This window comes from Asterias rubens, chromosome 4 (assembly GCF_902459465.1).
Source record: "Asterias rubens chromosome 4, eAstRub1.3, whole genome shotgun sequence".
Taxonomy (NCBI): domain Eukaryota; kingdom Metazoa; phylum Echinodermata; class Asteroidea; order Forcipulatida; family Asteriidae; genus Asterias; species Asterias rubens.
Window position 1 is genome coordinate 12,684,984 of NC_047065.1, and position 23,228 is coordinate 12,708,211.

General features: G+C 39.2%; 2 protein-coding genes across 3 annotated transcripts; one reads left to right on the forward strand and one right to left on the reverse strand.

Annotated features, from left to right (window-relative positions):
• Positions 1-6,845: 6,845 nt before the first annotated feature.
• On the reverse strand, positions 6,846-18,839 carry LOC117289331 (protein IMPACT-like). The gene is made up of 10 exons (XM_033770410.1): positions 18,687-18,839; positions 17,772-17,903; positions 16,115-16,167; positions 15,597-15,659; positions 13,986-14,080; positions 12,429-12,610; positions 11,865-11,938; positions 11,121-11,211; positions 10,351-10,482; positions 6,846-7,562 (listed from the first exon to the last, which is right to left on the reverse strand). Exons 1-10 carry the CDS (start codon positions 18,717-18,719, stop codon positions 7,515-7,517), a joined length of 903 nt encoding a protein of 300 aa, XP_033626301.1. The 5' UTR covers positions 18,720-18,839; the 3' UTR covers positions 6,846-7,514.
• Positions 18,840-19,025: 186 nt separating this feature from the next.
• On the forward strand, positions 19,026-21,509 carry LOC117289330 (glucose-fructose oxidoreductase domain-containing protein 2-like). Of its 2 annotated transcripts, none has more exons than XM_033770409.1 (2): positions 19,026-19,176; positions 20,017-21,509. In XM_033770409.1, exon 2 carries the CDS (start codon positions 20,074-20,076, stop codon positions 21,205-21,207), a length of 1,134 nt encoding a protein of 377 aa, XP_033626300.1. In that variant the 5' UTR covers positions 19,026-19,176; positions 20,017-20,073; the 3' UTR covers positions 21,208-21,509. The 2 variants fall into 2 exon arrangements, with proteins under 2 accessions (XP_033626300.1, XP_033626299.1); XM_033770408.1 differs by having other exon boundaries at positions 20,020-21,509.
• Positions 21,510-23,228: the final 1,719 nt, after the last annotated feature.

Sequence of the window (23,228 nt, forward strand, 5' to 3'; positions counted from 1 at the left end):
CAGATTCATGTGGGACAGTTCCGTCAGTAGGGAAGGGGATCTGTGCACTGTCTACATGGTGTTTGTGGCATGGTTAACATGTCTGCGTTAAACTCTGAACAAATTTACTGCTGTAGTGAGAGGCCACTTCTTTGCTGACATTTATGAGTTGAAACTTATACCGGTACATTTTTTGATCTGGTATGGGAGGAGATTGTAGATTGGAAGAGCATATTGGTTTATTTCTCATTGTTTGTCCAGAGCCTTCACAAGTTCATCCCAATTTCATAGAGCTGCTTAAGCGCACAAAATAAGCTAAGAGTCACTGGTATCCTGCTTGCCTTTGCTTAGCAGAAATTGTGTTAGCAATGTTTTCTGCCCTGGTTGAGCAGTTAAATGAAATGGACCCCCGGGGATTGTTCAGAAATTAAACTTTCAAATCAGATTTAGGTCCAGTTGATTGATCAACAAGATTTTTTTTATTTGCATGGCCTTATGAAAAGGTTCCAACGCCCATTTTAGTAGTAATAGAAATCTACGACTGGCTTCAGGTGAAATCTTCTTCACTATTTATCTAGACTTGTCCACCACGGTGAGAGCGTTCCAAATCTCCCCGCGATTCGCGCGGTATTCTCGCGAGACTGCTTGCCCTGCGAGACTACTGCTCTCACGACTATGGTCTGATTTAATGGGGAGTAGAAGTCAGCAACCAGCAGTTTGCGCGAGAGCAGTGATCTCACGAGAACACCGCCACAACTCGCAGCAGACTATTAACGACTTGAACACAAGTCAACTATTTATCAGGTGCGAACATTTCCTTTGAGTCAGAAATCCGTTGCTGCGAAAGCTGGCGATATTGCGCACTCCGTCAAATGTGACTGAGTTAAACATGTATAACAAAATAAAGAAATGAAATATTTTGCCGTTTTTGTTTCATAACAAATAGTCTAGTTTCTTGCATCGTCAATTTGCGTATTTATTTCTTTCACTATTTTGATACAGCTTTTTTTTATTTGGCAAAAATGAAGGGCCGGTTAAAGTCAGAATTTTTGGGGGTTTTTTTTGTCAGAAGAACAAATTATTTAACTGTACATTTAAACTATTTAAAGTAATCATACAAATTGCATTTTTGTTTGGTAGTAAATAATTTTATGATTTGTTCGAATTTCCACTTATATACTTAAAATAATTGGTACTGGGTTATGTTTCAAACGGATGCATTTTTTTTAAATTAGATTTTTGGTTTTGCCTAACCCCAATATTCCTTAAAGATGCTATGTCAGATTTTTGGCTGATTTGCCTCCCAAATTTTGATTTGAAATTCAATAGGTATTTTGAGTGGGGTCGTTTTTGAAAAAGTCCGCCAATTATTAGTAGCAGTGAAATAAAGTGCTCAAAATTTTTGTCAGAATCCCGACAATATATCACGTGACCAATTCTTATGTGTTTTATAAGAAACGTTTTACATTTTAGTCATGGTTCCTGACCATTAAAAGTAAAAGTTAAACTTGTTTTCATTACAGCGGGTGATACTCAAAAAAATTTATTTTTTAATGTTTGGGGCCATAGCATCTTTAAAAATGAAGCTGGATATTATGTTGTTTAACCAATTTAAAGATTGCATAGACTATTGCCGATTTCTCATCCCAGTCTGTCTTAAATGGCACAACCCCCCCCCCCCAAAAAAAAAAGTAAAAGAAAAATAATTAAAAAAAAGTTGGAGGGAAATAATTGGAAAGGATCAGCAAAAAAAAGCAAAGCCTATTGTTCAATGCAATGCTATTGTCTCCAGACCTACCCCCTGCCCTTCCTACTCAAAAGTCTTTTAAAACAAGATTTGCCATTTGTTTGCCATCCTTTGTGTTTTTATTTTCTTTTGCTTTGTATTTTGAATATAATTATTATTTTTTGATTGTGACTCTAGATGTGGAATATTTGCGTGCTTGTACAGTACAGGTTAACGGAGTAGGCAATACCAAAGGTAAACAAAATAATAACATTTCGAGAAGATGTATTGTAGTAAAACGAAATGGATTGTAGAATCTGGAACAGAATTTAAAGAGGACTGCAGACCTGGAATTTCATCTCTGAAAGGGCAAGGCCATTTTCATTTTGCAAAGGGCACTTCTAAGGGAGGTAGTGCTTTCTTCTCTACCAGCCAGGCTTCGGATTGATGATACCCAAGCCTACATTCGTATAGACTGTGAAAGGGGTAACCCTGTTTCAGCCCTAGGAGTAGGTGGCAACGGCCTCTGGACAAAAATAATTGTAGCCCACACCTTGAAGTGTCCTTCAGGCCTTGTGTGTCAGGCGACTTGCATAACAAAAATTAAATTAAAAACAAGTCATGGCCATTGTGTAGTTTCTGGCCTGGACTTTTCTTTCTCAGCCCCCTGGACCGACAGTTTTCAGTCACAAAAAACTGACCAATAAGAATTAATTACAACATGATTTGCATACCAAAACATTATAGTCTAAATCTAGATAGAAGACGAATTAATGACCTTTTAAAAATGTCTTTTAAAACGAATGGGAAGAAAGCCCAAGATATGGTTAGTGAATTTCGCATACTGGTAATTTTGAATATAAAAAATGTGTATGTATCTTCACAGCCTTTTAAATAAATGGTGTTGTGATGTATCTACAGGGTTAACGTTATTATAAATTTAAAGTCAACTGAGCTCAAAACTATTTTAATGCAACACTTAAAAATCCATTGCGGAAATTGTCATTTTATTTTAATTTTGTGAAACGATAACTCGACCTCAATTCACGGAAATTGCCGACTAGGGAGATGGGTTGAAACTAATTAAAATCAAGCCTTGTTCCCAGTGGTGTATGATCGTGCCGTACTACTTTATCCCATGCCTTACTTGATCATAATGCCAGGCGCTTGTTTTTTTTTTTTTCGAGTTTGGCTCTGAGTTTGGTAGCTCCTTTTCCTTGGAATCAAAGAAAAGACGGCTACAAGCATTTATAAAATGCAACTTACTCTGGCAAAACCTTCAATTTTGACTCGATTCCAAAAGTGAGATTTTTGGTATCTATCGTGAAAAGTTTTTTTCGCAACCGCGTATCAGAATGGTTATATTCCGGTCTAGAGAAAATTACTCAATTGTTGACCTTTCGTGGCTTTTGCTCATGATAGTTATTGGTGAAAAGTTGTGGGTTTTTGACAAAGTAATGTCTGAAATAGATTCTATGGAAATTTGAAGTGTCGGGGGGCCTTCTCACGCACGAGGCAACTTTTACAGGCAACCAACTTCAGAGCAAGCTGAAGGACCGCTTGGTAGCACATGAGTGACTTTACAAACAATGTCTTACGATCCGAGGAATCATAACGGGAACATTCCAACGTGAATTGAATTTTTTTTTAGTGGAACTTGTTTCTTGGAAATGTCCTTGTGTGACATGGGCCCAATTTCATAGAGCTGCTTAAAGGCAGTGGACACTATTGGTAATTGTCAATGACTAGCCTTCACAGTTGGTGTATCTCAACATATGCATAAAATTACAAACCTGTGAAAATTTGAGCTCAATCGGTCATTGAACTTGCGAGATAATAATGAAAGAAAAAAACACCCTTGTCACACAAAGTTGTGTGCGTTTAGATGGTCGATTGCGAGACCTCAAGCTCTAAACTTGAGGTCTCGAAATCAAATTCATGAAAAATTACTTCTTTCTCGAAAACTATGGCACTTCAGAGGGAGCTGTTTCTCACAATATTTTATACCATCAACATCTCCCCATTACTCGTCACCAAGAAAGGTTTTTATGCTAATAATTATTTTGAGTAATTACCAATAGTGTCCACTGCCTTTAAGCACAAAAACAAGAATAAGGTTACCAGCCAAGATACCATGTTATATAGAATTTGTGAATGGTATCCTGCTCATTGTTGCTAAGCAGGGTATTTTTAAGCAGTTTTCTGCTTAGGCGACTCTATGCAATTGGGCCCTAGCCTTAATGGCACTGAAGCGATTGTTTTGAAATTGTCGTGTCTAATTATTTTTTGGTACAACTTTAATTTTGATTTTTTGATCTTAGTTTCTTTCTTCTTTATTAGTAGACGCTCGCTTCTAAATAATAGATCAGAGTCAAATGTGCAATTTATGAAAATCAAATAGTATTTTAGGAATACAGAATCTGCTTTTTCAGTGGAAATCTAAAGGGATTATTTTGTCGACGTGCAGATGAAGAATTTTGCAATTGTCTTAATCATTGTACAATGGAATGCGGGGTCGAGAATGACTGTTTTTTGTTTTATTTTGGGGTGTTTTTTTTCCTGAAAATGTGAGACGGTTGGTAGTCTGTGGGGTTTGAATATTAACCACGGAATGCTGTTATAGATGTTGATATGCTTGTTATAAATTGTTCCATTGTATATATAAAATAATACCTGTACATGTAAAACAAGTCTTTGTAGCTGAATTTAGTGACAACTTAAAAATTAGAAGTAGATGTATACATGTTTAATAACCCCGTGGGGATTTGGCTATAAGCCCGTAAACCCATTTCAAAAATTATAATGCAAATTGTGGAGCCTGTAGTGAATAATGACAATATTATTGATAATAATTTCCTTACAGATTGTTTTTTTTCTGTTTTTTGTTTTTGGTTCCTATCATTTTCCTCAATTAATTTCATTTTAAGTCACATGGAGAAATAAATTATGTAATGCAATGCATGCCACAATCGAATGAAGTTATGCACTAATTTATTTGATAGAGTACTGTTGTTCACTGGTTTACATATTTGCGTTGTCCAATGCATATTCAAAAATACTATAAATAATTACACTTAAGTATTTTTTACAGTACAGGGAAACGTATCCATTTACTCTTGAACCCTAATCCTCTGCTCAATATGACATAGGAAGTCCCAAGGCCTTGCCAGTTATTCTTCCCAAAACACCCCTGCTTGCTTAAGTCGAGTGATGTCCTCGAATCACGATGGTTCCCCAAGCCTTTCTGTCCCCCATTGCTGACTTGAAATCTGCTGATTCAAGTCGTGTATCCATTTTAAGAATATCGCGTAAGTTCAAGCCGATCTACCAGGTTTCCTCCTCCAATGCCTATAGGGGTCCACAGAACAATAATGGACACTCGTTCGTCTTTGCTTCTGTAGCAGTGGCCAGCAAAACACATCCTTCTCTGTCTGTTTTTTGCTGAGAGTTTAGATAGGTCCCCATATAGGACTTTGTCGTTCATATGTTGACTCCAGTGGATGTTAAGAGCTTTTCTTACTAGCCTTGTGTAGCACCCATTTGTCTGCTTTTCCAGTTTTGGAGTAAGAGTCCATGCCTCAAAGCCGTACAACAGCACAAACTCTACTGTTGCAAGGAAGAGGCGCTCCTTGAGCCTTCTAGGAAGGTTTGATTTCCACATTTTGGTGAGCTTATTAAAACACCCCCACACACCAGTGCAGTTTTCCATACGTCCTGTTGTCTTGTGGATTTTCCCCCAAATTTGAGACCCTGAGACACTCAAAGAGAATAAATCATTTACCTCAAATAAACATTGTGGTCTTAAAGACATTGGACACTATTGGCAATTGTCAAAGACCAGTCTTCTCACTCGGTGTATCTCAACATTCATATGCATAACATAACAAACCTGTGAAAATTCGAGCTCAATTGGTCGTCGAAGTTGCAAGATAATAATGAAAGAAAAAACACCCGTCACACAAAATTGTGTGCACTCTCAGATGCTAGATGTCGAGACCTCAAAATATAAATCAGAGGGAACCAAACCATTTCTCACAATGTGTTATACTATATCAAACTCTCCCCATTACTAGTTACAAAGTAAGGTTTGCTAATAATTATTTCGAGTAATATTACCAATAGTGTCCACTGCCATTAACAAATGAAAGTTACAGGGTTTTTAAAAGTATTAAAGTTCTCATTTATTTCTTAACAAATTTCATTTTATTTGTTGATAAAAATAATTTACAAATTTGTTAGCAATGATAAAACAGTTGAGTCAATTCACTTTGACCAAACAACACAAGAATACTTACTCATCTTTTAGAACTCTGTATGCAAAATTTGAAGTTTAGACACCCCTTTTTACTCCCCAATTGAATCCGCTCGAAGTGTGAGCGAAGTTAAATTCTAATTGTAAACCACAAGGGAAACTGACTAGGTAAATTTTAAATGATTTGGGGTTGAACAAAAACAATTCTATATCCATAAAAAAAACCTTGGTGTGATCCCTGGCTTCACGGCAGCTAACGGTTGTGTGGGTTCTGACTGGCACCCTGGAACAGAGATATTGACAAAATAGAAAGACCACCATCATGTAGGGCCAACCATGGAGGAAGGAAGAGAAGGAGCTCGAACGAAGGGACTTCAAAAGTCGAACCCGTGGTACCGCGGTCGTTTAACGACACCTCGTAATCACCCACATACCTTAAACAGACAATGGGCGACCTGGCATATGTGAGTTTGCGCATGCGCACTTGGTTCTTCACTCAACTATGGTGTCGTATGTCGTATGGATATAATACAGAAAAAACTACTTTTTTGAGACCTGATAAAAATTGTGTACGCTTGTGCTCACCAAATCGAAAAACACAATTGAATACCAACCACCCTCGTGTGCTAATACCCAAATTTTGAACGACCGCTAGTGGACGGAAAGTCACAAAAAAGTAAAAATATGCCATGATGTTTCCGTGAAACACCACAAACGGTAAATGAAAGGTGTATATTCACAATTCTTGTCTCCAATGATTCAACTTTACACGCAGGCAAGAGCGCAGACTGGCGGTACCACACGTTCTGTACAAAGAGATTTAATCCCACTCGTTAATCGGCCGTCCAGCTGGAGGTCTCCTATCTTTTTCCACTGGCCAGACGGGCATTGTCAGAGTATTCTTTTGTTACTCTGCGGTTTTGCGGGTCGTTCAAGCTCCTTCTCTTCCTTCCTCCATGGGCCAACTAAGGATAGCCCAGTTGGTAGGGCGTCGACACCTTCCCGAGGTCATAGTTTCAAATCTTGCTCTAGTAAATTTTTCTTTGTTGAAACCCAAACAAATCAAAGTTAAATTCATATAATCTTACTAAAATTCTCTTTTTATCTAGCGTCTTCTTCTCTCATCATTGAATAATTTACCAAGGCATTTTCATAAAAATACAAAAAATTACATCATCCATATTTGAAGAACTTATCAATATTTTGGCAGAATTTTGGCAGAATCAATCACCTTTTCATTTATAGTTCAGGTATCAACAGTTTCAGATGACCTCATTGATGAATGAAACATGCTCATTACAAAAACAAATAGTGACATTGGAACGTCTCTTTTTTTTCTTTTCTTTTTTTCACAAAATGGGATGTCCTCTTCATTACTAATGGAGCCTTTCAAAAGTAAGGCCACTCTAGGCGCAATAGAAAGTTCTTGTTGGCCTGCAATCCATTGGACCATCAGAGGGTTCAGTTAGACTGCTGACCTTTCCCTTCACTGAGCTGTAGCAACAATCGAGGCACTGCGTTTCTTGAGTCGTCGATTTTATATCTGGATTTAGTCTGTCATTTTGATTTGTGTTTTCCTTTCTTACTCTTTGGCCCGTGCTCATCCTGAAAAAAAAATGTGAGAGTTGGAATTTACGACATACATGTTTTTATTTTTTTACTTTTTTTATTTTTTATATGCAAGTCGCCTGACACACAAGGCCTGAAGGCCACTTCAAGGTGTGGGCTACCAAAAATCTCACTTTTGGAATCGAGTCAAAATTGAAGGTTTTGCCAGAGTAAGTTGCATTTTATAAATGCTTGTAGCCGTCTTTTCTTTGATTCCAAGGAAAAGGAGCTACCAAACTCAGAGCCAAACTCGAAAAAAAAAACCAAGCGCCTGGCATTATGATCAAGTAAGGCATGGGATAAAATAGTACGGCACGATCATACACCACTGGGAACAAGGCTTGATTTTAATTAGGTTCAACCCATCTCCCTAGTAGGCAATTTCCGTGAATTGAGGTCGAGTTATCGTTTCACAAAATTAAAATAAAATGACAATTTCCGCAATGGATTTTTAAGTGTTGCATTAAAATAGTTTTGAGCTCAGTTGACTTTAAATTTATAATAACGTTAACCCTGCAGATACATCACAACACCATTTATTTAAAAGGCTGTGTAGATACATACACATTTTTTATATTCAAAATTACCAGTATGTGAAATTCACTAACCATATCTTGGGCTTTCTTCCCATTCGTTTTAAAAGACATTTTTAAAAGGTCATTAATTCATCTTCTATCTAGATTTAGACTGTAATGTTTTGGTATGCAAATCATGTTGTAATTAATTCTTATTGGTCAGTTTTTTGTGACTGAAAACTGTCGGTCCAACCAATCAGAAGGGGGCTGAGAAAGAAAAGTCCAGGCCAGAAACTACACAATGGCCATGACTTGTTTTTAATTTAATTTTTGTTATGCAAGTCGCCTGACACACAAGGCCTGAAGGCCACTTCAAGGTGTGGGCTACAATTATTTGTTTCCAGAGGCCATTGCCACCTACTCTTAGGGCTGAAACAGGGTTACCCCTTTCACAGTCCATACGAATGTAGGCTTGGGTATCTTCAATTGGAAGCCTAGCCGGTAGAGCAGAAAGCACCACCTCCCCAATTTTATGTAGCAAGTGTCACGACTGGGATCCGAACCCACACCCTGCTGATCAAACACCAGTGCTTAAATCCGGTGCTCTTAACCGCTCGGTTATGACACTGGGTATGTTCAGACAGCGTACTAACTTTTTAGACCCGAACCGGTTTAACTTTTACGAGCAGCGGGGGGTGGTCGTAAAAGTAAAAAACCCTTGCGTTCAGACAGCACAGAGTTAAACCCGATCCGGTTTATCTTCGGTTTTAAGAGGTCAAAGTAGACGCGACCCCGTTGCTCTAACATCCGGTTTTATTCATCAGATTCACGCACCGAGCATGCCGATATACTGAGTGCCCCATGCCCTGGATGATCATCAGGACATATTATTGGATATTAAGTTGCGATCTCTCAAAAGTTGGTGCCGCGATTTTTATTCCGATTCGTTCATAAACACATTCACACGTGCAAGTTACGTAAATACATGTACTTTGCAGTATTTTCCCAACTTCCCAACAACGTGGTGATATTGCTGGCGTAGGGAATTTCCCCTACACACAGCCTCGCACCCACTGCAGTTCATTCTCCTAGATTGAAAGTACAGCACGCTAGTAACGGTGACGGCAATAGAAAGGCACATCCACGGGATCGGTGATGGATAACTATGGGATATCAAAGAGTGATCACTATGGGATGGCAGCGCAGTGCATGTGAGAAGCATTACAAAGTATGCTTCTTCGCTGCGCTCGTAGTATACGCATGAAAAACAGTTCCAATTTATTGTAGGACACTCAACAAAAAAAGCTTGGAAAATTTAGTTTCAGAATTTAATAAATCATGGGCGTGGGCCTGTGTTAAACTGCAAACACCGATCGAGAGGGTTTCGCCAACTCGGTAAGCGGCAAGGAAGTAATATAAATACTCGGTGCTTTTTGGCATCAGAGGCAACAGAAACCGTATACAAGCACTCCGGGTCCCGGGCGTGTGCATTGAACCACACAATGGGTCGTCCGTTGCGAGTTAAAACCGGATGTCATTCTGTCCACACGCAGTGTTAAAAGATAAACCCGAACTGGTTTAGACTTAGACCACCTCGCTGGACGGTTTAAGTTTTGGGGTTTAAACCCGATCCGGTCTAACTTTATTTGCGTTCAGACGCACAAAAGTTGAACCCGAACCGGTCTAAGTGGACTTAGACCAACTTTAGTACGGCGTGTGAACGACCTCACTGCCACATGTATACTCATACTATGCTTTTATGTAGACTTGCTTTGTGTGATTAGCACTCATAAACTCCCACTGGGTGGCATCCAATATCATCCACACTTAAATTAAGTATCAGTCATTCTAATCCATATGGATGAAATCGAATGGTCAGACAGTATGAGGGTTGACTGTGTACTTGGTAGATGCATTCGTCACTCGATATCATATAGCAGGCTGGAGTAGTGTATAATCATTCTAAACTGTGGGGATGATATTGAATGGTCAGACAGTAGGAGGGTTGACTGTGTACTTGGTAGATGCGTTCAATCAAGATACCATATTGTAGGCTGGCATAGTGTATCATTCTAAATCATACGGATGAAATCAATCGGTCAGGCTGGCATAGTGTATCTATTATTCTAAACTGTGGGGATGATATTGAATGGTCAGACAGTAGGAGGGTTGACTGAGTACAGTGTAGATGCAATCACCACATGACATCATATTGCAGGCTGGCATAGTTTATCTATCATTTCTAGTTAGGTTAAGGTGAGATCATATACCTTATGTATGAATCCGTGCTCTTGTAGTGTGTTACGTGCTGCATTATTGATGTGTTTGAAGCGATCTGGACCTAGCATGATACCCCCAAACCACCTAGTCACAATCACCACCACATTCCTTACATCCAAGATCTGAAACATAACACACATTGCATGGAGTTAACGACCCACATAAATAGGACACCAGTTTTTAAAAAGAAAAGGACTGACAACATTTTGACATCAGCAATTTAGAGTTGCCTCTGTGAAGCTCATGCTTATCAAGTTCTTACAAGTCCAGGGAAATTCTTTTTGTCTAAAATACTATCGAAGTTCGAAAAACAGTATTTGGAGATATGCTTTAGATAATGTGACCTATGTTTACATTCAAACCGCCCTCTGTTGACAAAACACTGTATACTTCACGTTTCGCCGCGCAAAAAGATCCAAAAGATTACATACACTTTCTAGCTGGCTGCCTAAACACAAAGGTTTTGCCCGGTGGTATGCGCGCGAATCATGTTATGGTTTTTGAGTGACGTCAGAGGTCACATCGTCTTTTCTTAACCAGTTGTGGAAACATAGGGTTGTCAGGTCACACAGCAATCACCAACAACTCAACGACCAGGTAATTGAAATGAGCCAAGATTTATTGTCCTGTTCCTTCCATTATTTGGGCCTCTGGGTACGTACCCTACCAAGACATACTTCCTAAATAATTCTTAGGAGGATATGGGGATCCTTGTGGTTTATGAGTGTATTCCTCTTTTGGGAACTTATTACTTAATTACCTCCATAAGATGAAGTAATCTTGGGCCGGCTGCTGCTTCTCCATCATTGTCACAATCTTGTAGAAAGATTCCTCGATCCTCACAATATATCCTAAGAAACACATCAAAACACAGAAAAATTTAGCGCAGTTACGATAATCCAGAGGTCAGTGGTTCAAGTCCTACTCCGGTCTATTTTTTCTTTGTTCAGAACCTCACTAATTAAAACTTACCCCGTCAGTTTCCATTGCAGTTTATTACTTGAAACCAAATAATAATTTTGCGTTAAACAAAGAAAAAATGTACTGATTGGATATTAAACCTGTGACTTTCAGATTAATGTGTCGACGCTCCACCAACTGAGCTATCAAGTCAAAAAGTTGGTGGTCTTCCTATTTGTCAAGATATACAGACCTGGCACCCCCACAAATATATTGACAAAATACATGTAGGGAGACAGCCTAACATTAGGGCTAGAGTAGCTCCAAACTTCATAAAAAACCTTTTAGTTCATAATGTTTTTATCAAACATTTTTTCTAAACACCTGTATCTCACTGAATAGGTAAATCAAGCTTGGACTATTGATATAAGTAAAACAGAAAACCGTTTGAAAATCTTTTTTTACTAATTCCCCCCAGTTGAATTTGAGAACAATATTATCAAATTCAACTGGGGGGAATTAGTAAAAAAAGATTTTGACTGAACCTTCTTTTTAACCAAAGTGTGAAAACAAATTAAAAAACATTTCTCACAATCCATCTCACCTGTATGCCTGAATGTTATGGCAAGCGTTGGCGATCTTTCTGTTTTCTAAGAGTTTCCTTCGAACCTGTGCAACCTGCAAGAACAATTTGTTCAGTATTTCAATAACACTATTGGTAATTGTCAAAGACCAGTCTTCCCACTTGCTGTATCTCAACATATACATAAAATATCAAACCTGTGAAAATTTGAGCTCAATTGGTCGTCGAAGTTGCGAGATAATAATGAAAGAAAAAACACCCTTGTCACACGGAGTTGTGTGCTTTCAGATGCTTGATTTTGAGACCTCAAATTCTAAATCTGAGGTCTCGAAATCAAATTCATGGAAAATTACTTCTTTCTTGAAAACTACATTACTACAGAGGGAGCCGCTTCTCAAAATGTTTTATACTATCAACCTCTCCCCATTACTCGTTACCAAGTTAGATTTTATGATAATAATTATTTTGAGTAATTACCAGTAGTGTCCACTGCCTTATAAAGAAGATAGTATCTATAAAGAAGATAATTATCCTATAATATACCATTCTCTGTACTACCATGACCTCTGATGACCTCTCACTTACTTGTTGTACTGTGCTGATTGGAGCAGCCAGATGGGCTTGGAACGTACTCCTTCTATCGGAGATGGGTTCTCCGTGTAGGATTGGAGGTATCTCACAATCCAAGACATCGGCACTTGAGGAGAAGATAACGTTTGATTCTACCTCAGATGAAATCAATGATTCCTCATCCTCAAATGCATCTTCTAAAAAGAAAAAAAAAGGAGCTCTATCGATCGTGCCTTTTTTTACCAATTTTGTCATAATAATTTGGGGGGCTAATCATCCTTACTCGAAGCTAGAGCTGAATTGCGAAGGACGCGGCTACAACGTGTTCGAGAAGCAGACATGCAAGGGCGCCTTCAGCTGCCAGCCACATCAACCCATTATGACCACAAAGCACAGCCAAGACTGAAAGTGTTTGATTTTTCCCAAGGGAGGAAAACCGGATAGTCTGGAAAACCCTTGTAATGGTCCGACTTTGAATTTGAAACACTAATAATAAATAATAATAATAACCCGTTTTTATATAGCGCTTTTCACACCCGGAGGACGTCCCAAAGCGCTTCACATTATTACCCCTGGTCACTGGGCCTTAATTCACTCCTTAAACCATCTCAGCTCCCTGGTGGGGAGTATGCAGCCTGTGCAACATTAATATGCACTACTCGGCTAAATCAATCACAAGAACCATCTCTGCCCTCACAGGTACCCATTTACCCCTGGGTGGAGAGAAGCAATTATAGTTAAGTGTCTTGCTCAGGGACACAAGTGTCACGACCGGGATTCAAACCCACACTCTGCTGAACAGAAGCATCAGAGCTTGAATTCGGTGCTCTTATCCGCTCGGCTACTTTTGTGTAGACCTGAAATTTCGTTTTTGAGAGGGCACGGACATTTCCATTATGCAAAGTACACTTCCATTAGAAAATCTCCAAGTGGCCCGCTCTTATCCTTGTTGTGTGATGTGGCCGAGTGGTCTACTGCATAGGACTCGGCTTCTTATCATTAAATTATCATTGAATTATCGAAGTATGTGGGTGCGATTCCCGGCCATGGCACTTGTGTCCTGGAACAAAGCACTTAATTTAAATAATTGCTTCCCTTAAAGGGTCTATGTACTTTTTCCTAACACAAAACACAACGTCCACAGATTTACACAGAACTTTACACAGTTTGAAGATAACAATAGTAGAAAGCTTCCCCTTGAAATATTACTTACTGAGGTGCTGTAGTTTTGGAGAAATGAGTAAAACAAAATTTAAAAAAAATTTGTGACTTGTTTTTCTCATTTTTCAAAAACTATACAACATTAGTAATATTTGAAGGGAAGCTTTCCACTATCATTATTCAAACCCTGTAAGTTTAATGTAAATCTGTGGACATTTTGAAAAAGTACCCCGAATCCTTTAACAAAGGAGCATAAATGGGAACCTGATAAGGCTACGACAGTTCTGCGTTTGATTCACCCTGGTGCTAATTTAAGCAACTTAGCGTCAAGAACGCTCTCAGGGAGTTGAGAAAGTTACAGGAATGGTCTAACCCACCATTTTCCAATCCCCAACCAAAAACAGGGCTTACCCGGTGGAGCATGTTGTGCCTTATGAGTTCTATGTACAAGATGCTCCCTGAGACATTCAACCAGTAAGTACAGCACACTCTCACCAGAATTGTCACTGTCAAAAAAAAAAAAAACATATCAAGAACGAGATAAGAATTAACTATAAACTTTTGGAATACGTGGTTGCTCTTTTCAGAGTGAACACTCCTCAAAAAAAGATTTTACACACGATTGTACCCACAAGTTTGATAATAATAAAAATAAAGTTTACTACTTATAGTTAATTCTTATATGATTTTCCACACCATGCAATGCTTCACTACACCTCTTACTTAATCGTCAGGAGACTAGAGCAAGCTAGTCGAAACGGTGAGACCAATTCAGAACTGACACAGCGGCAGTACAGTTAATTACAATCCTATAAGCTAAAGTAGTAGTCCAAGTGTATTTTCTATACCATCCGCCCTGGTAATAGTTAAAAGATGGACAGTTCTTTTCAGAACTGAGAAGTCTCCCGAACCCCCTGTTATCTAATCCACGGCAGTAGAATAAATGCAAGACAGTTCTCTAAGAACAAACTCTAGCTGGCAAGTAGATACACACATGGTGTCACCGCAAACCAAATATATAAAGAATGAAAGATTATCAACTCTTTGCGTCAGAGCTACAAAAGAAGGTCCTCACTCTAGATTGGGATAAACACAACTGTTTACTATTAGAAGCACATCTTTGGTTTCACGCAGTAAGATTGTTTTTTGGGTTATAGGCAGGTGACACTATTGGTAATTACTCAAGATAACTATTCATATAACCTTTCTTGATTACGAGTAATGGGGAGCGGTTGATAGTATAAAACATTGTGAGAAACGGCTCCCTCTGAAGTGACGTAGTTTTTTGAGAAAGAAGTAATTTTCCATGAATTTGGTTTCGAGACCTCAAATTTAGAATTTGAGGTCTCGACATCAAGCATCTGAACGCACACAACTTCCTGTGACCATGGTGGGACAAGGGTGTTTTTTTCTTTCATTATTATCTCGCAACTTCGACGACCGATTGAGCTCAAATTTTCACAGGTTTGTTATTTTATGCATATGTTGAGATACACCAAGTGAGAAGACTGGTCTATGACAATTACCGATGTGTGTCCAGTGTCTTTTATGCTAGGTGGTGGCATACTTACCAGGTAAATCATTATTAATCTTGGGAATTAAAGGCAGTGGACACTATTGGTAGTTGTCAAAGACTAGCCTTCACGGTTGGTGTATCTCAGCATATGCGTAAAATAACAAACCTGTGAAAATTTGAGCTCAATCGGTCATCGAACTTGCGAGATAATAATGAAAGAAAAAAACACCCTTGTCACACGACGATGTGTGCGTTAAGATGGTTGATTTCGAGACGTCAAGTCCTAAATTGTTTGAGGTCTCAAAATCAAATTCGTGGAAACTACTTCTTTCTGGAAAAATATAGCACTTCAGAGGTAGCCTTTTCTCACAATGTTTTATACCATCAACCTCTCCCCATTATTCGTCACCGAGAAAGCTTTTATGCTAATAATTATTTTGAATAATTACCAATAGTGACAATTAAAAGTAACTCATACTATTTTCAACAATGGTTTTATGGTTTACCTGCATACTTGTTCTAGACCATGGTTCACTTCCTGCCTCTCTGCATCCTTTAACCAGGGAGCACTGTCAAAACAAATCATATAAAAAGAAACATAGTAAGAGAAGCAGTGACAGTCAAGTGTCTTGCTCGAGGACACACGTGTCGTGATCGGGAATCCACTCCACACTCTGAACACAAGCATATTCTGTATTCAGTTTGCAAATGAAGATTTAAGAATGATACCAGCCTGCAATTGTGATAAAGGCTTAATGTGTTGAATACATCTTCACAGTACACAGTTAGCCCTCTTACTGTCTGACCCTTTAATATTATCCCCTTGTGGTTTTGAATAACAAACTGGGTAAGTCTGCAATTATGGTATGATGCAGTGAATACATCTTCACATTACACACAAGTTGTGTGCGGTGCACCATACACAACCATGCAGCTTCAAATGGTTTCGATTGGTTGCCCAAATACCTTGAAAATGGTACATAGTTTGATTTAACCGTTTAGTTTTTAATTGCAATCCACTTACTTAATTTGATATTCGGGAGGTGAAGTACTTGGATATTCTGATGGAAGTAAAACCTGCAAAGAAAGAGCCAAAAAACAAAACAAAACAAAATTGTTTTATATTGAATCAGTTCGAGAGGTTTCTGAGGAACGAAACCAACTGTAACAAAGGAGCTGGTTTTACAACTCTGGTAATTTATTAACTCACTCCCACTGCTGAAAATGCTTCAATTTTGTTCCTGATTTAGGTTCTTCCAAAAATTATCAATCTCATTGTTCAGAACTAGTCTGAGTAACTGGAGCCAACAATGCTTTCTTAACATTTTAGACATTATCTGGCCATTGTTAAAAAGCATTGTTAGGGTCCAGTCACTTTGAGTAGTTGGCAAACTGTTTTGTCCAGGATTCGTACACAAGCATGACTGGTGTTTTTTATAAAGTTACAAAAGTTTAGGTTCATCTTTTGATTAAGTTTTCAATTGCGATGGATGAGAGGGGACATTTAGTGCCGGCACTTGAGTTCCACAGAACTATCCTCAACAATAAATTCATTCTGGTTTTACCGATGCATGTAAGAACTATAATATACTCAGTACTTACCTGTGCTCTTTGAAAAAAAAATCATGGGCATATTTTTTTCCACAGAACTTGGGAAAGTACAGAGTACATTGTACACAGTGCTAACTAAAGCCCGGTGTGGCGGTTTCAGTCTTCCGACGTGTTCAGTTTTCCGGGTGACGTAGCCGGACATTTCACCACGTTGTTGGAACGGTTTAAGCTTTCCGGCGTGTTCAGTTTTCCGGGTGACGTAGCCAGATGAAAATACAGCCGCAAGTACCCTGGCGAGTACTGTAGTTCTCTCAGTGACCCCAAATTGTTTATTATTCTGATTCTTTTCTGTTTAGTCACATTCTCTTGCCCCATCTTTACACGTATTCATGCGTACAGCTGTAAGCAGGTCACACTGCTTGTGCCACACCAAATTCTCTCATACGATCCACGCGTTCGCCGCTCGTTGTACTCGTGGACGCCGCCATGACAGCTACCGGAGAGTAACACGGATGACTCAATACAGCACTAAAAATTGACTACTTTTGCTTTCTGTGCGCAGGCATCGCATGACGTAATGTTACCGTATTTGGTCATTCGGAAAACTGAACACGGCGGAAAGTTGAAACCGCCACACCGGTATATACTTCCTGCGAATGTGCATGCAAAGCGAATTTGAATTTGACGTCACACCCTCCTTTCGCAGCGATTATTGGCGGCAAGGGAGTAGAGCAGAGTTCAACTGCTGCGAATTGTTCGTTGCGAATTTGTGACGTCAAGACTCGCTTCGCATTCGCATTCGCAGGAAGTATGAACCGGGCTTAACACATCAGTGCACATGAACATTATGTAAAACCGAAATGAAAATTCTCTATCCTCGTTGCAGATTTAACATCTTTTAAATTTCCTCAACACGTTTTACACTTTTAACTTTCATTTGTTCACCATGTTACTTTCACCTTTGAATGATTGTTTATTATACTTACTTGTGACTTGTGGCCCACCTTGTTGGGGTGTATAGTAATGGTTCTCTTTTAACACCATCATCAGTCTTATCATAATCGCGATAAGAACAACATGAACAATGTTAAAAGAGAGCCATAACGGCCCAACAAGGTTGGCCAACTTACCTGTAGACATATCTTGAGATTAAGTTGTTTTTCTTCTTGGTTGGAGACAGCTATACAGTAAATGCGATTAGATTCATCAACCACGCACCATTCATCTCCGTAAATGGCCGTCAATGCTTCAATCTCATCTGCCTTGAAATAAACAGCAAAAAAAAGATTTTTTTTAAACAAATCGTAAATGATATTTACATACGTGGTAGGGCCTAAGGCTCAAGGAGAGCTTATAGTTTCTAGTTTGGTTACTTCATTCAAACAGTGAATAAGCATAGGATTAAGTGACTGTTTTTGTTCCAAAACTAAACAAAATCCCCAAAGTTGAGAAGCCACTTTTTTATAACAAAAAGTAAATAAAGTGGCAGTCAAACATAATTTTCTTTCCTTTTTAGCCAAAAATAAATAATTCAGAAAAGTTTCTGTATGGCGCCACCACTTTTCCATTCGATATGAAATAATATAGTATCTAATTTACCTCAAAGAGATATCGCTTTTTGTAAAAATGAGGGGAAAAGTGGTGGCGCCATACGGAAAGTTATCTAATAATTCCTCCAGCACTTTCACTACCGGGTACTTCTATACTAGTTAGTAGTAATTATCGGATCCCCACTTGATTTTTATTGATTGATTTAATTTTAGATTAATAGAGTAGAATATGTCAATGAAGTATGTACTTATTAGGCCCGAATAATGATGCCAACAAACGGTTATGCTCAGTTACAGATTCTGAGATTCTGACATAGAATGGAGGGATAATCGGGAAATCTGAATGGGAGTCTAAATATTTTGGGGTGGTGCAAACAAATGCAATACATGATTTATACAAATTTGGTTATTTACAATAGAAATAGAATACTGAATAGAATAGTTTAGTTAATATTTTTTCAGGCGTGTTACTTCTGTGCCATGATACTACTTTACCTGTCGGGTCAAATTGTCTTCTTCTGCTTCCATTGCATTGTCAAAACTCAAATAGAGAACCAAAAAATAACAACCTGTCAACAAATTGCAATAAATGTAGGACACGTTGACGTTACGCTCGCTCTTTTCTTCCAAGTTTTGCTCTTTCAGAAAAGTCAGACACTGTTTACAATGTGTAGCGCCCTCTGTTGCTGAAAAGTTGATTAACAAAAATAGAGATTGCTGACAACAGTGATTGGTGGAATTTGTCAATGAGAAGATTTCTGATTGGTTGAAAAATGGAAAATGGAAGAGCATGTCTGTAATTAATTTTGTCTGTCAGTAAGAAATATAAATAGGGTCATGGAGGAAGCAGCGAAGTAAGTAGGCTGATGAGATGGCAAAAGTATTAAATTTGTTATTTTGCTGCTCCAATTGCAACCAGTAATCATGTGATATTAATGTTTGGACGACAAGGCAATCATGGTAAAGACTGACTGAGAAACAAACGGTAAATATTGTTCAAATAAAATATTGAAAGGGGTTGAAATTGCAGAACAAAATCAGTCTAGCTAGCCCTCTGACCCTGACTGCGGCTGTGCTCTGGGCAGGGTCGGGGCGGCAATGGTTGGTGATTGAAAGGAGGGGGTGTGGGGGGGGGGCTGGGAATTGTTATGATGGTTGATACTGACTGTACTGGAAAAGTTTCCGTATGGCGCCACCACTTTTTCATTCGAAATAAAATAATATAGTATCTAATTTACCTGATTGATATATCCCTTTTTGTAAAAATGAGTGAAAAAGTGGTGGCGCCATACGGAAAGTTATCCGGAAGTGGTGAAACTGAGTGAGTGAGAGTGTGGGTGTATTACTATTGAATGCAATGATTAATGAATGAAGGATTAATTTTTGGGGAAAAAATCAAAACTCTGAACCTCCAGCAGTTATGAGTTAAGCCAGAAAGAATGATTAATATTGAAGATAAATCAGATTTCGGATTGGGGTGGCTGGGCGGGTTCGACAGGAGTCGGGAGAGGTCGAAGGTACTTTTTGACAAGACCAGCAATAACCATGCAATAGGCATGGTCGGCTGCATTATTGTACAATAGGACTATAGAGGCCTAGTCCCCAATCGATCAGAAGGTTGAATAATGTTAAAAAGTTCATAAATCTTATATAGCTCACTAATTAATAATGCTGGCAAAATGAAAGCTATCGGGCACTACAGTATCAGTATGCAGGTAATTGTATTGATAGTCACAGTTATTTCATTTGTCATATAGGAAGAATACAAGGTACTAACCTGTACAAACGATCTATTTGAAAGGGCTACTTTTATTTCCTTCATCAGCAGCTCAACAGACGTGGAACTTTTCAGAGAGTCAATCAGCAGCGGCTTCATCCAACAATGCTTGAAGGAGTTGGTGTTGTTGGGACAGGTTCCTTAGCAAGGATCCTCATCCCAACATTCCAAGCTGTTGGCATCCGGATCGTCGCTCTGTGGGGTCCAACTCTTGAGAAAGCTGCCGAGCTGGCCAGGCAGTTCAACATCACATTTTACACAGACCGCATCGACAATGTACTCCTAAACCCTGAGGTTGATTTAGTCTGCATCAATACACCCCCGCATCTTCACGCCCAAGTGGCGTCTAAAGCCCTTGGTATCGGTAAACACGTACTCTGTGAACGCCCAGCAGGGTTGAACAAGCACGACGCTTACAAGATGGTTACAGCCGCCCAGTATTACCCGTCCCTCATGTCTATCATGAACCACGGCCAGCGATTTTTGCCGGCGTTCATACGCCTGAAGCGAATGATCCAAGACAAGGAGATCGGAGAAGTCTTCTTGTGCGACGTCAAGGTCACCTGTGGGTCCTTGCTAAGGGACAAATACAACTGGATGTGTGATGAGAACATGGGCGGCGGGGTCTTGAACACGTTCGGCTCCCACCTCATTGATATCATCACCTTTATCACTGGTCAGAAAGCCATCAAAGTCAGAGGGATGTTGAAGACGTTCGTGCGTCAGACGGACAAAATCAACGGAATCCGTCAGATCACGAGCGACGATTTCTGCTCCTTCCAGATGGAGCTCAGCCACAACGTCTGCGTCTCGGTGACGCTGAACACTCACGTTCCCGGACAGTTTAAACAGGAGATCCTCATCGTCGGTTCCGAAGGACGGTTGACTCTTAAAGAAGCGGATCTCTACGGTCAGATGAGCGGGATGAGTCGAGAGCAACTCTTGATGGCCGACATCCAGCACATCACGGAGAGACAGAAGCAGGGCATACCCACCAACCAGGTACCCTTGCCGTACCTCAAGGGAATGCTGAAGCTCATCGACGCCCTCAAGGAATCCTTCGAGAGGAAGAAGGAACGTCTGAGTTGGGAGCAGGAGCCCGTTGCCCTGGCAGCCACCTTTGAAGATGCGGTCTATGTACAGACTGTCTTAGATGCCATTCGTGAGTCCAATCGAACCGGGAACTGGGAGCTGGTTAATCTGACTGGGGATGGAGATCCTTATCAGTTCTTTCACTGACACTGAAACTGTTTGAAATATAAATCTTACATTGTGTGTCAACAAAGACAATAATATTGTATCCATTCCTGACTGAGAGTTATACATAGATGAGCGTTTGCATTGGAATGGCGCTCTAATGAGTATTTTTAATCCAAACACAATAGTATTGAAATACATGTAGTTTACTCTCCTACTCCTGGTTAAATTGTTTCCAACTTCATGCCTCATTTGTATTGTACTTTGGCGGCACGGTTGGCTTGTGCGTAAAGCGCTCGCCTCTCACCAAGTTGACCCCGGTTTGATTCCCATTCGGGGCCATATGTGAGTTAAGTTGTGCATTGGTTCTCTGCTGTGCCACGAGGGTTTTCCAGACTATCTGGTTTTCCTCCCTCCAGAAAAAATAAAACACTTTGGATCTTGGCTTTGCTCCGTGGTCATAATGGACTGATGTGGCTGGCAGCTGAATGCGCCCTTGCATGCCTGCTTCTCGAACATGTTGTAGCCGCGTCCTTCGCAATTCAGCTCTAGCTAATTCAGCTCTAGCTGCAAGTAGGGACAATTAGCCCCCCAAATTATTATTATTATTACTATTATTATTATTATTATCTGTTTGGATGAAAGTGTCATTTCAATACAGTGACAGAGTTGTATTAATGCTTCTTTTCACTGCTGTACCCAATTCAAAGCTCTACACCAAAATGGCTGCTCATACACCCAAACGGATGGCCATTCACCAAAATGGCTGGCCTACAAGGGGGGATTACCCGGTGCTTGTCAAACCCCAAAATATTGTACGGCAATAGTTAGAGGAAACAGAAAATAGCACCTGTTTTTATTGTTATTGAACAAATAATGTGCAATCTTTAAAGAAATGTGTAATGTTTCTAAAACACCTTTAAAATAATCCAATTAGAATTGTATCTCAATTGTGCAAAATATCTTGTGAAATTCAAGTTTACAACACACATTGTTCAAACTGTGTACTACAATCAATTGCTAGTAGCTGAAATAAGTGTAATGTGTATGCTGACAAAAGTGCCACAACTGTGAAGTTTTTGAAGCTTTTGGAACTCAAACGAGAACTTGTATCAGCTTAAAGACCCTGGACACTATTGGTAATTGTCAAAGACCAGTCTTCCCACTTGGTGTGACTCAACATTTGCATAAATAACAAACCTGTGAAAATTTGAGCTCAATCGGGCGTCGAAGTTGCTAGATAACCATGATAGAAAAAAAACACCCTTGTCACACTAAGTTGTGTGCTTTCAGATGCTTGATTTCGAGACCTCAAAATCTAGTTCTGAGGTCTCAAAATCAAATTCAGTAATTAAATTTGAGTAATTACCAATAGTGTCCACTGCCTTTACGACTGTGTAAGTTTGATGTATATCTGTGATCTGTAGACAAGGTTTTTTTACACCAGTTATTCTGTAATGTTCCTTTGATTAAAATACAGGTTGGTTGTATGCATCTTAAACATTTATTGGAATAATAAATAAGTGTGTAGCACCCTGTACATTGAGCTTGTTTGTTTTGTACCGGTAACTTCTCAATTTTATCGCCATAAAAACATGAGATTAGAAACATTGGTTAATAGTAGTCATCTATTTTGAAAAAGAAATATTTAGCCTTTTTGAGATTATGGCAGACACAATCTGGCAATATAAGGTTTGGGTAAATTTGTCTGTGGTACACCCAAATTACACGGTGTAATCCAGTGTCTGTCCACCATACCTCAAAAAGGCTAGTGGTGTAAACAATTTTTAACCCAAAATATTTTAATTTCGGGTTGGTTTCTGTTTACTGTTTGGGAATGCTGCATGCAGCTAGAGATGCAGTTGGTACCCGCTGTCGCCTCACCATGAAGCTGGATTCAACATTTGTGTTAAAATCCATTGATATGTAAATTTGTGGTTTTCTCTGTAGACTACCCCAAAATTTATCCGAACTTTCACAGGTAACTTTTATTGTGTATCTTTCTTGATAATCAGCAATACATCGACAAAATTAACCTAGCTCCCTATTTACTATTATTATGA

Coding starts and splice junctions, on each gene's coding strand:
- LOC117289331 (XM_033770410.1), bottom strand. CDS start 18,719: ATGGAAGCAGAAGAAGACAATTTGACCCGACAG. Junction 11,212..11,864: donor CATAACATTCAGGCATACAG/GTGAGATGGATT, acceptor TGTGTTTCTTAG/GATATATTGTGAGGATCGAG. Junction 7,563..10,350: donor AGCACGGATTCATACATAAG/GTATATGATCTC, acceptor TTTTTTTTTCAG/GATGAGCACGGGCCAAAGAG.
- LOC117289330 (XM_033770409.1), top strand. CDS start 20,074: ATGCTTGAAGGAGTTGGTGTTGTTGGGACAGGTTCCTTAGCAAGGATC.